The 18581-nt window shown below is 41.9% G+C and overlaps 1 protein-coding gene across 1 annotated transcript; it reads left to right on the top strand.

The window, feature by feature from the left end:
* Nucleotides 1-7051: 7051 nt before the first annotated feature.
* Nucleotides 7052-18271, top strand: nudt3b (nudix (nucleoside diphosphate linked moiety X)-type motif 3b). The gene is made up of 5 exons (XM_083771253.1): nucleotides 7052-7318; nucleotides 9381-9491; nucleotides 14252-14296; nucleotides 14382-14466; nucleotides 15777-18271. The coding sequence occupies exons 1-5, from the start codon at nucleotides 7220-7222 to the stop codon at nucleotides 15977-15979; spliced, it is 543 nt and encodes a 180-aa protein (XP_083627379.1). The 5' UTR covers nucleotides 7052-7219; the 3' UTR covers nucleotides 15980-18271.
* Nucleotides 18272-18581: the final 310 nt, after the last annotated feature.

Genomic DNA, 18581 nt, shown 5'->3' with positions numbered 1-18581 from the left:
GTGTGTGTGTGTGTGTGTGTGTGTGTGTGTCTGCGTGTGTGTGTGTGTGTGTGTGTGTGTGTGTCTTGGCAGCAGCATTAGCAGAGAATGAACCATTTTGTTCATTCCAAAGTCTACCGGAGTATCTCACACAACATAGAGGCTTCAACATAGTAGATAACTAGAAAAAGTGCCCTTCCGGGCACAGGTCTCCACCAGGTTATCCACAGATCCGTGCAGTTAGAGGTAAAAACACTTTTCGGCCAGTTATAGCGCCACCTTGAGGCTGAGTTGAAATTGTTCATGTGGCATTTCATCCTCGGCCTAGTGGGAATGTGGGTGCACAATTTCACGGAAATCACGCGATGTGTTCATGATTTGCAGCATTTTGTTTGAAACTGAGCACTCCTGTGAACTTTGGAAGCCAATCTTAACCAATCAGGATGGAGTCTGATAAATCTGAAAGACCCGTTTCGTTGAATGGCTCTAGAGAGACTGTGTACCAATTTGCGTGATGTTTGGACAAAATCTGTAGGTGTACTGTGCAAAAACTTGTTTTGCACAAAGCGGCCTCCTGGTGGCGCTATAACAGGCCGTTCTGGAAAGTTTGGGGCAGAGGTTCATGGTTGGCATCCAGGGAGTGTGTGTGCAAAATATGGCATTGAAAAACTTGTTTTGCACAAAGCGGCCTCCTGGTGGCGCTATAACAGGCCGTTCTGGAAAGTTTGGGGCAGAGGTTCATGGTTGGCATCCAGGGAGTGTGTGTGCAAAATATGGCATCGACCGGGTTAACGGTGGCCGAGATTAGCTGTTCACGGACACACGGACGGACGGACGGACGGAGTGCAAAACATACTCTCCCCACATGCCTTCGGCCTGGTGGAGACAATTAAGTGCAGCAGAATAGGCTACCTTTTGGACAATAGTGAATGGTTGTACATATACAAATAAAGTTGGATTGGTTGTAACCATATGGGGGGGTAGTTGAGTAACTAGAAACTAAACATGCAAAAACGTATGTTATTTTGTAACACATCTAAATGTACATAAAATGGTAAATACATTTATATGACATATTTCTCAAAAGCGCACTGACAGTAGAGGAAGGAGCACCAACTTGTTCATCGGGACTCGGGAGCAGTTGGGGGTTGTGTCTTGACACATTTAAACTGCACTTTGATTACGCAGCCAGGTAGAGCCAGAGATCAAACAAGGAACCTTTCCATTCCAAGACAGACGCTTTACTGATCTACCTAGTGACAGATCAACCCCTCCCGGGGCCGTGTCGCTGCACCAAATCAAAGGGTCCCACGCGTGACGCGCGTGCAACGTCAAGAACGACACTTTTAGCATGTGTGGGCCCATTGAATGAACGATTGAACACGCATGATGCGTTCATGCGCCACCACAAGCATGATTGCCGCTGCTGATTGCTGAGTGGTTAAAGGGGCTTTCCACTAATTTTCAACATTTTACTATGTCATTAATATACCTTAGAGCTGTTGTGTGGAAATAATGTGTTTCCTAAAACTGGAAGTCTGAAAAAAATCGTTAACATGGTGAATCACATCTTGATGATGTCATCAAGATGTGATTCACCATGTCAATGACCTCCAGTTCTAGGAAACACAGAATGGGGGGACTTTTTTTTATTATTTCCACACAACAGCTCTAAGGTATATTAATGGCATAGTAAAATGTTGAAAATGAGTGGAATACCCCTTTAAGAAACTGGACGACCAAAAACACTAGCGGGGGTTCCTGTGTTGCGTTACATTGAAATCGGTGACCTATGAATATGGTTTTGACAGAAGCCAACAGCTCTACCTATTTGAAATAGTCTCGCAATGGGCCTGCAGGCTGCGGGCCGTGGCGTTTAAGACTTCACTAAATTCCATTGTTAATCCGGGCCTGGATATACCTTCTGAGCCATTACCGTCCACACGTACATAGCATAGCCTCTACCCGAAATAACACAACTATCATTTATCTAAAAATGGTGATGTCAGCTGTTGTGTTCATGCAATTTCCTGCATGACCTTCTGATTTTAGTGACCTCTTAACCTTTACTCTAACGTCAGCATTAGAGCAGAATTTCCAATTGCACACAAGATTCCTATTAAACTTTCTGAGCGCTCAATAGATTAGTCAAAAGAAATCTCTGAATTTCAATATTATGACACTCAATATTGAATCATGCATTTTGCTTATACTATGTTGCAGTCATCAAACAGCAAAAGAAAGAAGAAGTCTGCACACCGTTTTTTCCTGTCAAACAGTGACACATTTTTCAATTAGAGCTTCCACACACCTGAAATGTCTTCGCTAGCTGTCAGCATCAGGGACCAGTAATCAGTAATGTCTGGGCAGTTGTGAATTTCATAATGTAATTTAGTCTGTGTCAGTTGCGAGTGCAGTTTGAATTTCTTAATGCTAATTAGTAGAGAACGCAGGCCTGCTCACAGAGATATGTTGTGCTGCACAGCATGCAAAGGATATATTTTAGGTAAAGTCTGTCTTCTGGGGTACATCTGTCCCAGGTAACTAATAGAATGAGTCCACAGACCCACAAATCTGCTGAACATCAATTAGTTCAATTTGGAGATCCTCCAGCACATCGGATCCCGCACTGAGTGAAGTCTTGGAAACAATTCTGAAACTCACTTTTCTGCCATAATTTGTCCTTTATATACCTGTCAATGTTGTATTTATTCCTGTGAGTGACACACACAGACTGCAAAGAGGTGAAATGAGCTGGGTATGAGCTGGGTATACTTGCGTCCGGTATAGCCATATTTAAATTTAGTTTTTTACGGAAGGCACACATTCATATTCATGTTACCATTAAGCACATATATTTTATTAGCTGCATGGCCCTGCTTTCAGTAAACAAACAATGAATGTGATCACATTTACGATAATAGAATAGCCCTTTTGCTTTTCCTCTCTCTGAATTTCTGCTTCCAGACACCTGATATGCAAGGAAATGTTTCTGGGCAGTTGTGATTTGAATAATGTAATTTAGATCTGTGTGTTCTATATCCACCAGATTCATGGACCAAGTCTTGTCATCCAACTCTGCCATTGGCTTCCCTTTCTCGTTCATGAATAGTCCAATTTCAATGTTACAATATAACTTTTAACATTCTCTCAGGCTCGGACGGACGGACGGACGGACAGACAGGACAGGACAGGACAGGACAGGACAGGACAGGACAGGACAGGACAGGACAGGACAGGACAGGACAGGACTCTGCCCAGCAAGCACGGTCAGGACCTGGACGAATTCGTTTCCATGTGCCGACAATAGAGTTGGAAATTACACCACAATGTCTAGTATGCCAGTATGGCCATATTCCAACGTCCTGATAACGGTTGATTTAGTCTATTTAATACAGTGACTGTTGGCCCAGGCCATAGCGTAACGGTCTGGGCACCGGACTGGTGATCCAGTCGCGGTGTGCCGCGGGTTCGACTCCCGGACCCGACACGGCCTTTACCGCATGTCATCCCCCCATCTCTCTCCCGTTTCCTGTCAGCCTACTTGCTATCCCTTAAAAAATCAATAAAGGCGTAAGCCGCAAAAAAATATCTTTAAAAAAAAAAATACAGTGACTGTAGACTAGTCACATCTGACCCAGAATATCTTCTGATTTCAACCAACATAAATTGTACCCACTAAGACGGACGTCCCTGGATGAATCAGAGAGAGTCTGATCGAGGCCAGATCAACTTCAGTTATCATAACTAGTCAGATCTGGCCCAGAATAAGCTATATTATTTAAACTGGTGAAGACGTCCTGGAAAGGACGTAAAATCATCCCCATATGGGCTGTGATCTGGCCTAGTCCTGAACGTCATCGGAGTCACTGGAGGACGTCATCATTACGTTATCATGACGTAATTTGGCTTGCTGGGTGCTGTCGGTAAAAATAATTAGAATAACAAAATGCACCCGCCCAGCCTACTGTTGTCGGCCAAAGCCAGCTCTGCTCCTGCTACATAACGCCTCTTGGAGATTCGAACAGTCAACTAAAAGTCAAAGTGAAATAATGTATTGGAATCCCTACTACAATTGATAACAGCACCAACGTGACTTATGTAGCTTCGTTGGGAATAGTCATGGTACATCTTTGTTTGTGGAAATGGAGCCCATGACAAACGGCACAACAACAAGCGTTTTCTCCAGCCTCGCCAAGGAAGGCCCTGGACAAACTGGGGGTTGACTGGAGTCAGTGTGTGGTCTATTGTTTTATAAGTACACATACAACAAGCTGCCAGCGCAGCAGGCGGTGCATACTGTACAGCAGTAGGGACATATAGTGGCAAGACAGCAACAAGATAGACTATACTGATACATAATATATAGTCATGAATACCAAAAGTATTTCATCTCCAAATCATCCAGCGGGACAGATTGGACCCTTTTGGCAGCCAGTTTCAAACCCCTGATATAGCACCACGCTTATAGGCTGCGATTTAATCTCGAACACTTTTCTTTTAGCATCACACGTAGGCCACAATTTCCACTTGCACACATCTCATTTCCCCTCCTTACAGTCTGTGTGTCACTCACAGGCATAAATACAACGTGGACAGGTATAAGGACAAATAATGGCAGAAAAGTGAGTGAATTGTTTCCAACACTCAACTCAGCTCGAGAAGTATATTCAGTCATTTGCCATTAATTTCCTCATCAGATGAGCTGGAGGATTAGCCGATGAAGGGGACCTCATCCACGTTTAAAGAAATTGGCCGAGAGCAGGACAATAGAGAGCAAGATGTTCAGGTGCAATGCTCCATGAAGCAAGCCCAAAGATGAACGACTGATATACTTAATTATGATGAATGGTACTGGAGCTTTTTAGGTAACCTAGTAGTCTGATAAAGTGAAATAATGGAGTCAATGTGTCTCTGAGCTGCTGTCACTTTATTCCTACAATAGGTAAGACTTTTCATTAGAGTGCAACTAGTTCTTGTACGATTGTGTACAGTGCTGTTTGGTTCTACAAATAGCCTTGATCTAATTAACAATGACAATGTTTCACAATATTTCCAAAACCTTTTAGACATGTCATGGATAAACACCCTTGCACACTTATCTAATATTCTAACAGGGGGGGGGGGGGGGTATGCACACCAACGGACCGACATGCGGAAACAACAGTCGGACATGCGGTCGAACATCAGAATCAGAATCAGAAGCCTTTATTCTAAAATCTAAAAAGCTCCAGTACCTGGGAGAACCAGGTACTGTCCTGGCAGAGTAGTTCCGGAGCAACGGATTGTGTGGTCCTGGTTTTTCCCTAATGGGATTGATTGAGGGTAGCTACTACGACATAAGTTGGGACTTGATCACCCCGGCTGGGTCACCTGAGTGAGGGGTATGATGTTCGAGAGACCCGAAACCCTGATGACCTTGGGATACATCACTGAGGATACGTCCCAGGTGCATCCATGCAATGTCTTTTGTTATATTGCCATACATGTAAAACATGTTAGGAATTTGTTTCGGTGAACAGCAGAGTACAGTTACAAATACAGTTACCACAGCTATATTGGATACATTACATCTTCCTTGCATCTCCAGAAAAAAGAGAAAGGAGGGGGTAGGGGAGGGGGGGGGGGGGTGCGGATACAGGGGGGGGGGGGGGGGGGGGGCAGATGGCATGCTCTGCTCTGTGCTTGCGGTTATCCCATGATGACCCTAATTGACTTTCCTCTAGCACCAACTTGCCTCGCACACCACATATCTCAATATCTAAAACTAAGGTAGGATCAGTGCAGAATCAGAATGCCATAAAACAAAAATCGTTTTTTTTGGAAGCGCTGATGCCAGACAGATCTTATTTTAATGATGTTTGGGAGACAAGAAACACTTTCCTGGGGTTTTTATGTGGGTAATATGTGTTTTTAGATATTTTAGTATTTCAAAGTCAGAGACACTGGTCTCACTGCTGGATTACTACAATGACCATAATGCTTTGCTGCACTCACTCCACCTTACAACTACAACATGTAGTCCAGGAAGGAAGTAACAATAATATAACAACATACAACCTAATGCAAGCCCATATTTCACCCTAAAATGTCTGTGATATAGGCCTAGCCCTAGAATGGCTGTATTACACGTCCATAGCTCTCACGGCAGCAACGGCATTAGGGCCAGGGACCAGAGCTAGGTAGCAAGCTAGCTAGTCTCACAGCAATTATAAACATTGTGGTGCTGTGTGATGCTGTGTGCACTGTGTACTACTCACCAAATAGCCTAATTAATTGCTGTGACTTGGGGTCTGCTATTGTGTATTGTCCTTAATCCTTATATCCATTTGAAAGTTGTCTCCACTTTTCCACCGTCGAGCTTCATGATACGGAGCACATTTTCTGCACTAACATTAATTAATCACACCTGTTTGTGGTGCCCGATACGTATCACATAATCACATTCCGTTCCCAACTAAGTTTTGTGTTAACCCCTATCATTTTGGGCATTAATTGGGCCTCGCCAGGTAGGTGACTCATGTTGTGATTGTCGTCCCATCTCCCATCTCGAGGGAAAAGTAGAGATATTTTACTAAACACACGTTTTATACACTTTGAAATGGATATGAAATTGCCGCCGCTTATTTCACAAACTGTACTATCACAGCCATTCTACTAGGTTAGCCCCTACTACAACAGTCAACAACATGTGGGCTATATAGGCTGCTGCCCAACCGGTAATTATTACATCTGGGCGCTGTCCATTACCTGAGGTGCTGAAACTGGATGATGAATCAACTTTGTATTGCATTCATTTCACAACATAAATTAAATAAATGCGAAGGGTGAGGCCAATGGCATTTAAATAGATGACACTATTACTTGGAATAAAATCGAACTTGAACAGCGTAGTTAGAGCTAAAAGTGCCACTTCTAACCCCGGCAGCTATAATGTGGTACAACAGCCTTTTTTCCCCATCACCCGATGCTTGAATTCTTCAAATACGATACGTAATATTCTTACGCTCGCTTGGGTGCGAAAGGTTAAATTACGTCGTGGGCGTAGGTAGCGGCTTCTGGTAATGGCGACCGTGCCGTAGATGTGTGCCTAGGTTTGTGAAGATGAAGCGGAGAAGAAGTTATCTCTTTTAAGCGTATAAACGCCGATGTTCCCCCCGCAGGAGGACTTTGCGTCTCACATTTCAGCGCTCTCTCTATTAGGGGTCCACTTTGCTTGCTGTACTTTAGAACTTTAGAGATGATGAAGCTCAAGTCCAACCAGACCCGGACGTACGACGGGGACGGATACAAGAAGCGGGCCGCCTGTCTGTGCTTCAGGAGCGAGACGGAGGAGGAGGTGAGTCCGAGGAGGAGATTTATTCACGGCCAACATTGACGCCTCGTCGCGCGACCGGGCTCGTTCGACGGAATCGACGCGTTTCCAGTTGAAACGAGGTGTCAACGAGTGTCACGTCGACATTTTTCACAGTAATAACACGTCATTTATGTCGAACGACACGATCGCGCGGACGAAGTATGACGTTGGGCCAGGCCCGGCTGAATGGATCCCGTGGTCTTCTCTCTGTGAACCTGTAACGTTACATAATCAATAATCAATCGGCATGTGTTGTGTTTCTAGCAGCTGGTACAGACATGGCCTTGGCGGGATTCTGCTTTTAGTGTTGTTTCTGGTCAAGCAAAGTATTATGTAAGATAAGTTGAGCCCACCACCACACAACAGACTAGCTGGCAGCTAAGTATGCTGGACATTGGTTCATTGAGCCAGGTTGTTAGCAAATAGCAACACGCTATTGCTAAGGCTACCAGGCTAACAGCTGTCGAGTACAGTACAGTGACCACACATCCCAGATCCCATCACAGGACAGACGGGGGTGGTTGTTGTGATTTCGTTGTTTGTGTTGATACTTAAACGGGTTCATGCTATTTGATTATCAAGAGTCCTCTTGTAATGTTACTGTTAAATCGGTTGGCCCACATGCTAAAGCTCTAAGACTAACATTGGCTCCATTATGGTATAGCATTAGCCTTCATGGACCAATGGGATCAGTAAACAAATCATTAGCTTTAAAATTCTGAGTCAAAGGGTGTGAAACATAGGGTGTGAAATGACCAATGGCTAGTGCGATTGCAGTAAACGCAATGTCTGGGTTTTTTTAGGCGGCGCCAAACAATTATTCCATAACTATAGCCTTTGTACTTTAGATTCAACATGTGCACATGCCATTCAAATGCATGTGCATTTCCTGAAAGGGGGAGAAATAATAGAAGTTTACTTTTTTCAAGCTGGCTGTAACCTGGTCTCCAGACAGGAAGTCTCAAAGGTAGCTTTGTATTAACCAGGGAGGAGATGACACACAAGGCACATTCATGTCTGTTCATGTTTGTATGAGAAGAAAATCAATAATTGACTATTATGGTCATTTGGATTACAGGAAACATATGGTGTTTATCCATGACATGGAACAGCTATCCTACTTGGCTGGTACCAGGTTTATAGAGACAACTGAAAATATAGTGAAACATTGTTATTTGTTATAACAAGGCTATTTGTAGAACCAAACGTATGACAGAACTGCACACAAACTTAGAAGAACTACTTGCAAATAAAGTCTTAATCAATGTGCAGTAGGCCTGTGGTAGGAATTAAGTGACAGCATGTGTTTAATGACACCTGGAACCATATTGACTCCATTATTTCACTTTAACTAGGTTATCCCATTTTGGGCGGGAACCCCTTTTGGTGTTTTAAACATTATGTTATAATTTAGCTATTGAAAAATAGCAGATCTACAAGCTCATAGTGGCGCGCTAGAGCTTGTAGGTCTGCTATTTTTGAACTGGAATATTTAGAAGATGTTTTTTTAATGTTGAGGTCAGGCCTAAATGGGTTATCTAAAAAGCTCCAGTTCCAGTTGTTCATCTTAGGGCTTGCTTCATGGAGCATTGCACCTGAACATCTAGCTCTCTATTGTCCTGTTCTCTGCCAATTCCTTTTCTTTTATATATATATATATATTTTTTTTTCCCACGATTTTGTAACCCATTTTTCACCCCTGTGTCAATCAACTAATGTGATCCTGGGCTCTACACACCCTCCAACCCATATAAGGGGGACAAGGGGAGAGCAACGGACTTGAACTCATGCTTCCTTCATGCCTGAGTGTCCAAGTTGCTCCTTTACACCTGACAGGGGGGAGTTTCCAATTCCAATGCCAATTCCTTTTTAAAGTGGATGATGTCTCTTCATGTTGCTCATCAGATCATCTTGCCCTTGTGTGGGCTTCTTGATGATAAGGGCATGGAGAAGGAGAACTAGCATATTGTGTCTAATATACTTGTCTGTCTGTATATAAAAGCATTGCTAATTATAAGCATTCTTATTTGCTTAATGTTTTCAGGTACTACTGGTGAGCAGTAGTCGGCATCCTGACAAATGGATTGTCCCTGGTGGAGGAATGGAGCCAGAGGAAGAGCCCAATGTTGCTGCAGCTCGAGAAGTGTGTGAAGAGGTTAGTTCTCTTCTTTTAAGGAACTCTTATAGGAAACATACTGTAGAGAGCAATGGTTCCCAAACGGTGTGCTGCGGCACACTGGCTGGTGTGACTTTTGAGACAAGCCCAGGTGTGCCTTGGGATTTATATAACTATACAAAACGTTATGAATATTTTGTAAGCATACAATATCAGCAGTCATAAAAATATACTTTAACCACTTACATCACATTATGGGCATGTCATTACAGGCAAACATTTTATTTTATTTTTTATATAATTATTTTTTCTATGCTTATAGATTGGCTATTTACACAGGTGTCCCTGAGGAGAAGTTTGAAAACCATTGGTGTTGATCAGTGGTTCTCAAAGGGACCATGGACCAGGGACCATCTGGGTTCCTTGGGGGGGTTCCAAATGGAACAAGTCTGTAATTCAGAGTTATGGGGGTCCTTGAAATTAAAAGGTTTTGGAACCACTGGTGTAGAGATGACTAGAATAAAGATACCAAGGATTGAACAGTGATGAGGAAAAAGGAATAGACACTGGAGCAGCTTGGACAGTTTGCAACTGTTGTCCTTGTTCCTGTGACGCACCAGGCCAGCTGTTTCAGGCTGAGGTGCATTGCTAGACTGACTAGACTCCCTTTGTGATTGAACAGTGATGTTTCCATTTCCAACTATCAAAAGTGAGTGTAGCCTGTAGTTTCATGGGGCTCTGACATTAAAAGTATGAATTTATCATTTGTTGCATAAACCTTTTATTCAGGTGCTGCTCCATAAAAATGTCTTGTTTGTGTGTCAACATGACTTGAGTCATTAGAGCAAAAGGGTTTTGCAAGCAAGTATGACCTACTCTACTGTATGAAGTGGCCCTTAATGTTTCAATGGTGTGGCCAAGGGGCCCATGAGTCTGAAGCACTTCAACTAGATGGCTGGCACTTAGTTTTGACATCACTGGTGAATCCTTCTTTATTCTAGTTAGAGATATGCTAGGCCTGCACAGTAGTGCCAACAACTAAACATAACTACAGTCTTTTGAAAATGTGAAACAGAAACACACCATAGACATAGAAGATTACCGTATGTAAATTATGTCCAGTTTTGTTTTACAAACACAGGATATTATGTTATTAACACTCCGATTGCCCGGGGTTATTTAATCCATTAAATCATAACGCCCAAGCGATTTATAGCAACGGAGCACTTTTACTGACGGACCGGAAGTTATACCGGATGTGGCTGGAGCAGCTAAATGTAGCCAAAACACTCTAGAGGTGATCGACAACAATGGGAGGCATGATTAAATCTAACGCGACTAGCGACTGGACAGCGGGGGGCCGTCTAACACAGTTATTAACGTTTTAAGATTTTCGTTCTCGTCGGCTAAACAGGGGGTAAACATTTTCGATGACATCTCGATGACACACAGGCGCTCCTAGGCTTTGGAGCGATGAGATCGGTTTTCATATCAATAAACTTCGTCTTTTGGATAAAACTGCGTCCTGGGTGCTGGGTGTTACTAATAGAAAGGACGGTGAACTTCGTCCTGGGCGATTGGGGTGTTAACCAAAGCACCATGGACTCTGCATGGCAGGGGCGTCGTCCTCCCTGAGCCAAGCTTGTGCCTGACCGCATACCTGACTAGGACTGGGTGTTACAGAATATGTTCACAGAGAGGATTGGGTGCACATCTTTTGCCTGAATTTAGGCCAGGTGCTGGACGTTAAGGCATCAAGTCAAACATCAACGAGACAGAAGGAACGTCTGCACACTGAGCTCCACAGCTCTAGAAACTTTATTTAATAAGCTTTTTTAATATAAAGCTCTAAAACAAAGTGTGCGGATGTTCCTTCTTTGTCTTTGATGTTACATAATATGTCCAGAAACATTACTCAGGGTAAAGTCCTCCCTTAGACTCTCATTGGAGCACAAAAAATAAGTTTGAGTATATTAAAATGTGGTGTTTAAATCATGTCAGTATTTAACACTATGCCAGGCCTAAAAACCTTGTTGTCAGTACTGAAACCTGTTTGCAAGGGCAAAGAGAGCCTAGGTGGCAACATCTACAGTAAGCTACAGTACATCAGCGTCATGTTTAAAAGCAGAGTTTAACTTTTAAGTGCCAAAGGGAATCACACTGAGATTGTGCATTAGGTTTCCCAGTGGTTACAGTGCAGCTGTATCATCCTTTAATTCCTGCAAAGGAAGGAACAATGAGCCTTTTATTGTTTGTATATCTTCTGTTTTACAGCAAGAAACGGCCTTGTTAAACAGGCCTACATTGTTGTCTAAAGCTTCCAATTTATATGAAGCGTAGCTAACTATTTATTTTACATCTGAAAATAGTAGCATTGTTTGGTCCAGTCAAGTGGTTTGCGAGAGGGTGACCATAGCTGAATGGGTAGAGAGGCCGTCAGGGAAACGGTGTCCCTGCACAAACCACTTATACCGTAACTGCACTCCAGGCGCTGCGCCCATATTGCCCTCTGCTCCCAATGGCTAGGATGGATTAAATACAGAGGACACAGTACACAACACATTATGTGCAAATGTACTGTGACAAAAATACATTACAATATGTTTCTACTTTCTATTTAGTTTTATCCCAGTGTGTTTGGACCTTTGACTGTAATTAACCAGACTAACCCTATATTTCTCTTAGTACATCCATGGTTACCCTGTAGCAAATACTTAAGCGTTGTGGAAAGCACTTTCACTTTTAATAGTTCAAAATGTGGTCCATGGCACTAATAACATCCTGCGTTATAATATCCTGCATTTGTAAAGCTGATTAATTATTTGTCTTGGTCTTTGGATATTTAGAACAAAGCTAAAATATTTCTCATCCTAAATAGAGTGTTCAGTGTTCTGCTTATTTAGCTTTTAATGTGCCATGAAATAAAAATGCAAACTTTCAGGGTTGGGGATCAGGGACGTTTTAGTTGTGCCATTCTTAACAGAGTGACAAATAAAAGCCTTTGAATGCACACACGGCCAAGGCATTGAATTTCACCCGCCTGTCAGTTGTTGGCAGACTGCTGACTGCATAAAGCCTATTCTCTGTCTATGATCCCTCACACTGATGGATGCTGATATCATCTCTTACTCTGGCTGCTACTCAGTAGATACGGCAGCTACCAGGACCTTGTCGCTTGCCAACATATTTCCCACCGGGCCAAGGTCTATGGTTGGACTTGGAAGTGTCACATTGGTGTCGAAGTTTGTTAAAAGCACTAAAATGGTAACGCGGCAACAGTCCAGAAACGTATACAGTTGACTTGTTGTAAAATGGTCTGCTATATGCTCCTAACCCCCTTATTGGGAGGTGGTGTAAAAGGACATACCCTGATCCTATACAGTAGCTAGCTTGTTCTGATGGTGATTGACCGCTTATGCTTATTGGTTTGGAGGCCTGCCAGGGATGATGGGGCAGGGACATGAGGCTCAGGAGCAGGCTAAAGGTTATATTTATCTACCTCATCTTGTCTGGCTGTAAATGTATACCCTCAATAAATATAGTCTCTGACAATGACAAGATTTTAATCATTTATTTAGAATGTGAGCTGGGAAGCATTTTCATTTTCACCAACACACTGGTTTATTTTCTTTTTTGCCTTATTACCCAATGTCTTGGCACTTTTCTAAGGCTCTTTATGACATACAATGTGGCTGATAGTCTACTCTACAGAGACTGTGTATGGTGCATGGAGTCAACATTTATTTATAGTCCGAAACTGGAACCAGAAGAAGCTGCGAAGATGTCAGCAGGCACTTGGCTCTGTATCCAAACCTTGCCTGCTCCACCTTTGGGATAAGTCAGGCCCTTGTCCAACTCCAAATCACTGTTGCTGCCACTAATGGCAGGCAGCAGTGCCAGATTCTGTGTGAATTGAAAAGTGCAATATAAATAAAACTGTATAATAGTGCCTGAATAATTACGGTTGGATTAAGATTGTATTTTAGTTGTTTCTTTCTTCCTCCCCAGAATCAATACTATAATTTGTAGTGTTTCATAAGACCTTTACCATTGTCAGCTGACATAAAATGAATTCACAATCACCTTTCTTTGTATATTCTGTTTTACACTTGCATTGCTAAATCATGCTCCTGTCCATATCCTTATTGAGCCCTTAATAACTATCGGCAACATGAAATGGCTCCATTTGTCCTTCAATTAGAAATATTGTGACCTTTGTGTGGCTTCGGTTCTGTGGTCTGCAATGGGATGAAAGTGATTATTAGGTTAGTTAGACTAGTCATGTGTTTGTCTACCTTTTTATTTCAAATGTAAGTCTGCTGTTGTGATGTGGCGCCCTCTGCTGAAAAACAGCTAATCATTATTTATTTTTCTTTTAGATACAGTATATAAGAAAAATAAGCTACATTTCACATAGAAAGGATTTTATTTTTTACATGTGTATTTTAATTGTATTTATTTATTTAATAATTAATGCTTGTAATCACTACAATAAAATACACATGTATTTATAGTTATTGAAGAAATGGTAAATACAGACACTAATACATAGCCATGTGGCCCATAGTACCCATAGTACTTTCTATTGCATGAACCCTGACCTTCCAATCTCAGGGTGGAGACACTTAACAGTTACCACAAGGCCACTGAGTGAATATTCATTCCAAAAAGTAACCTTGCAAATAACATGAAAGACTATCTGACATAAATTACGTTGTGCTAATTTCTCGTTTCCTTGTTTTCTTTTCATGAACAAAACAGGCTATTCATTTGAATACTTTCTTCATTTTGCTCAACAGGCTGGCGTAAAGGGGACTTTAGGACGCTTAGTTGGAGTATTTGAGGTGAGCTTTTCAGATTTTATTTTATTTTATTTGGTGCAATGTTCTGTGGCGGGCTGCCTTTAAGTCTGAATGTTTTCCCCAACAGAATGAAGAGAGGAAACACAGAACATATGTCTATGTTCTTATTGTGTCTGAGGTGTTGGATGACTGGGAGGACTCGCTGAACATTGGTAATATATAACATTTGTTACTTTAATGCTTTAATGACTGGCTTTCTCTGGGCCTATTTGATATCACAACACACGGCTTTATTTGTGTGATTATAACATCAGCTCTGTTAACACCCAGCTCTGTCAAAGTAAAGCATTTGTTCTCAGTTCATGTAGTTAAAGGTCCTATAACATAAAATTCAACTTTTTCAAATGATTTTCAAGTGATTTTTGGTTTCTCCTATGTATTCCATCCATACAAAGACATTTTTGAACAATCAGGCTTTCTCATCATATAGGGGATTTTATGTAAATTCGTCTCAGAAACAGTTCATCAGATTTGGCCGTATGGTAGATGTCATCCATATCGCCCTACTTTGTATAATCCCTCCCCCTCTTCGGTCTACAGTTTCTGACTTTGTTTGCAATGTCCGCCAATAACACCATGTTGGTTTTTCATGGCGGCGTGGATAATCTCCTTCGTGTGTATGAGTCTCTCTCCCGGGGTGTAAAGGACACAGGGCTCAGAACTGGGGAGCGGACCTGTGGGGTATAGGCGGAGGGGAGAGGTAGCCTCGGAGACCGCAGGCGTTTTGAGCTGCGGTACCGTGAGCGGATAGTGTCTGTAGGAGGCGAGTTGTAAAATCGGCAGCGTACCATGGAGGGATCGAGACAAACACCACCTCCCCTCCCATGCCCAACAATTAGCAACACATAAGTGGGGAGAAGTTGAGACACTAGCTGCTTCAAGACCAGGAAAACATTGCAGCTTGTTCTCCTGATTGCACCAACATTGTCCTTGTACAGTAAATAGTTTGTGCCGTTTCAGTAAGATTATTATGTCATTTATGTTTTTACTTGTTTATTGCCATTTTAAGGTCATTTACAGGCAATTTGTTTCATATTATAAGACATGTTCATTTTCTCTCAGTTGTTTGTCATTTCTGACGGAGGCGATCACAGTGCTGTACTTGAGTGAGACGAGCCTCCTCAGTCGGACAGACCGAGCAGATTGAGACAGGCAGTGGAAGCAAGCATATGTAACACATACACAGTGCTCCTCATTGTGGTTCTGCAGCTAAAACTGCTTCAGAAGCCAGAAAGAAATTTCATGGATTAGTTATATCAGAGTGGTGATTTAGGCATAAACCATTAGAAATAAGTTTGAGGGACATAAACAACACAACACCCAAAAAAACGTTTTAAAATGCATGTTATAGCTTCTTTAAGTCTCATCATTTCAGCAGTCCTTCACTGTTGCTGTCGCCTCCTCCATCCGCTTGAACTCAAATCTGACAACGGCTGCCTGTGTTGCTCTTCTCTGTCTACAGGAAGAAAAAGGGAGTGGTTTAAAATAGACGATGCCATACAAGTGTTGCTGTGTCACAAGCCTGTGCAGGCCACCTACTTCGAGTCTCTCCAGGAGGGTTGCCTGACCAGCAACGGAACGCCCTTGGCCTTGGTGGCAACGATAGCCGGGGACCTCTCCCCTACCTACAACATCAACCAGAGCTCCGAGACGGATATCAGATAACTAAAACACAAACACTGACGCCCCCCACTCACACCCATCCCCAGGAGCTTATGCCACCGCTCGCGCTCTTACTTGTATCGGTTTTCGGTATGTTATTTTTTTCTTCTCTTTTATCTCAATAAAAATAACATGGTTTGCCTTGCCAACTCCTTGGTGCCAGTATTGTGGCACACACTTGATGACAAGTGAATATTCTAAAACACTTTGTAAATGTCATCTTTGACACCCCATCTTTGACCCCCCCCCCTCCCCTGTGTCTTTTTCTTTGTACTGACAATTGCATGAAATGTTCCCACTATCCTGAACCCCCCACTCCCACCCTTACATTCTACTTCCTCAACACGCCCTTAGCGTGGAGTTTATTGAATGCAAGAACTACTTTTTACTGTTGTAATGTAAAAGTGTATACTTAGTGCTTAAGCTGAAGGCTTTCCGTGGTCTTTTTAAATGTCTCCCTCTCATTTTTATTTCTTTCCTTTAGTTTCTGTGGGTGAATGTGCTCGTGAGTATATCCTCCTCTCTTGTAAGGATAGGAAATGTTCTGTCTGAATGGACTGAATTGTGGGAAGTGACTTATCTTTGCATGAGCACTGTTATGTTCCTCTCGCTCTAACTTGGGTGACCTTTCTCATTTTTCTTTTCTTTTTTTTGTGGTAATTTTGTCACAGAATTGGAACTATTAAGCCCCTCGATGAGGTTCTTACCAGTTTTTAAGTGTCAAGTATGCCTCTCCCTCGTTTGGGAAGCTAGCCAATCACTACAGGTTTCACTCTCGAACAGAGGATATACTGTATATGAGTATAGAGAGAGCGAGAATGTTAATGCACAAATGTAAAATCATCTTGGTGTCTTTACCTGCTATTTAATCCCTTCGGTCTGTATTTTTATTTTCCTTTTTATTTTTTAATCTCTTGAGTTGAGTAGGTTTTGAATGACTGCAACGTCTTCCTCTGTATGTTAAGAGGGGTTTAAAGCCTGATTTATGCTTCGGTGACAAAGTGTATTTTCAATTGGAAAAAGTGTCTGATAGATGACGACTTTTTCCTGTTTGGAATTACATTATATTTGTCAAGCTAAATCATGCTTCCGGAGTGGTTTTCAAAAAATGATGGGCTCGTAATTTCAAAATGCAGCACATATCACTTTTTTTTTTCTTTTTTTTTTTTCTCCAAATCAATTTCCAATGTTTTTACACCTCACATTCAGTTTGGTTGATAGAAATTGTTTACATTGTGTTTAATATAGTAGCACTAGACAGGTGTTTTTTAAGATTACTTTAGGGCACTTTTCAGTATGATTCATGATTGATTTTTCTTTTTAAACCATCATTCTTTAGTATTTAATCTGCATCCCCAGAAACACTCAAAAACAACTGCTTGACATTGAAAGTAAAGGAATCTAAAATGCTGTCTTTGGCAAGATGCAGAACAAACAAGCCTTGTACAGTTTGAGACCTCGTTTTTAATATAAATATGTAAAATGCTTTTGGATACTAGTTTTTTTTTTTCATTTTCATTTTGATAATTTCTTTCTCTTTCACGTCTGGCAAAAGTCTCTTTAGCCAAGCTGCGTCACTTGCCTCGATGCAGCCCAGAGCAGCTGGCTCAATACTGTGAAACTGGAGGCGCTGTAGATAGCATGTAAGACTTTTTTTTTTTTTTTTTTTGTAAATTGTTAATTTCTGTATAGATCAAAGGTGAGAGTACAAATGACAACGCTTCTTTAACACATCTGTGAGTGCAACATGTCATGCAAACCGAGGGCCAGAATTATCTACTCGGATCTTAAGAGTGGCATTGGCTTTTTAAAATTCATTGAGGATTTGTTCCTTGATCTGAGAGATGGCATACAATACATCTTAAGGCTGTAGAACAAGGGATGCTGCTGAATTGGTGTGGCTAGGAGTGATGGGCCTAATTAGAATATTCTGAACGTTTTCTAAGATCTGATGCTTACATGTAACCATATCCTTTGTTGTTGTTATACTGTATATACGCCTAAGTGAGATGTTAAAAAAACCCACCTCCACTTAGTTTCCAAAACACCTAGAATACCATTTAGGCTTACAGTTTGACAGGCCTGAAACGGTAGCAGAGGTTGTGAAGTAGTGGTGAGTGACTAACTTACTGGGTACTAGACAAGCCTCTGGATTGCTTTTATAAATTGTCACTCCATAAAACTGGGCATGAGTCAATTCACTAGTAGCACCACTCCTTACATTAATGATGACCCCTAATCTCTGTGTAACTTGCAGATTATTACTTGAGTATTTTATAAATCTCTTGAAATGCTTGAGACTTTGAACTAGCATTTTTATTGCTTTGCATCAGGAGGGTGTGGTGGCCAAAGTCCTCATTTGTAACATCCTGGTACTTTAAAATGTAATACTTTACATGCCAATTTGACCTATTGAGTCTAAATTTTGTATGTGTACAGGATGAAATTGTACACGGCTGGTGGAAATTCCAAAACATGACCCTCTGTGGCCCGACAAGGGACTAAACCAGTTGAAGGTGAACGGTGATAACAGCTCGATGTGGGTCACAGCTGCTGTCAAAATGAATGTGAGGAGGATTTTCACAAGTACAGGAGGCCAATGACT

The sequence above is a fragment of the Protomyctophum parallelum genome, assembly GCF_964188405.1.
Source record: "Protomyctophum parallelum genome assembly, chromosome: 8".
Lineage (NCBI taxonomy): Eukaryota > Metazoa > Chordata > Actinopteri > Myctophiformes > Myctophidae > Protomyctophum > Protomyctophum parallelum.
The sequence above is the reverse complement of the archived record's forward strand: the minus strand, read 5'-3'. Positions and strand labels throughout refer to the sequence as shown.

Coding starts and splice junctions, on each gene's coding strand:
- nudt3b (XM_083771253.1), top strand. CDS start 7,220: ATGATGAAGCTCAAGTCCAACCAGACCCGGACGTACGACGGGGACGGA. Junction 9,492..14,251: donor CTCGAGAAGTGTGTGAAGAG/GTTAGTTCTCTT, acceptor TTTGCTCAACAG/GCTGGCGTAAAGGGGACTTT. Junction 14,297..14,381: donor GCTTAGTTGGAGTATTTGAG/GTGAGCTTTTCA, acceptor TTTCCCCAACAG/AATGAAGAGAGGAAACACAG.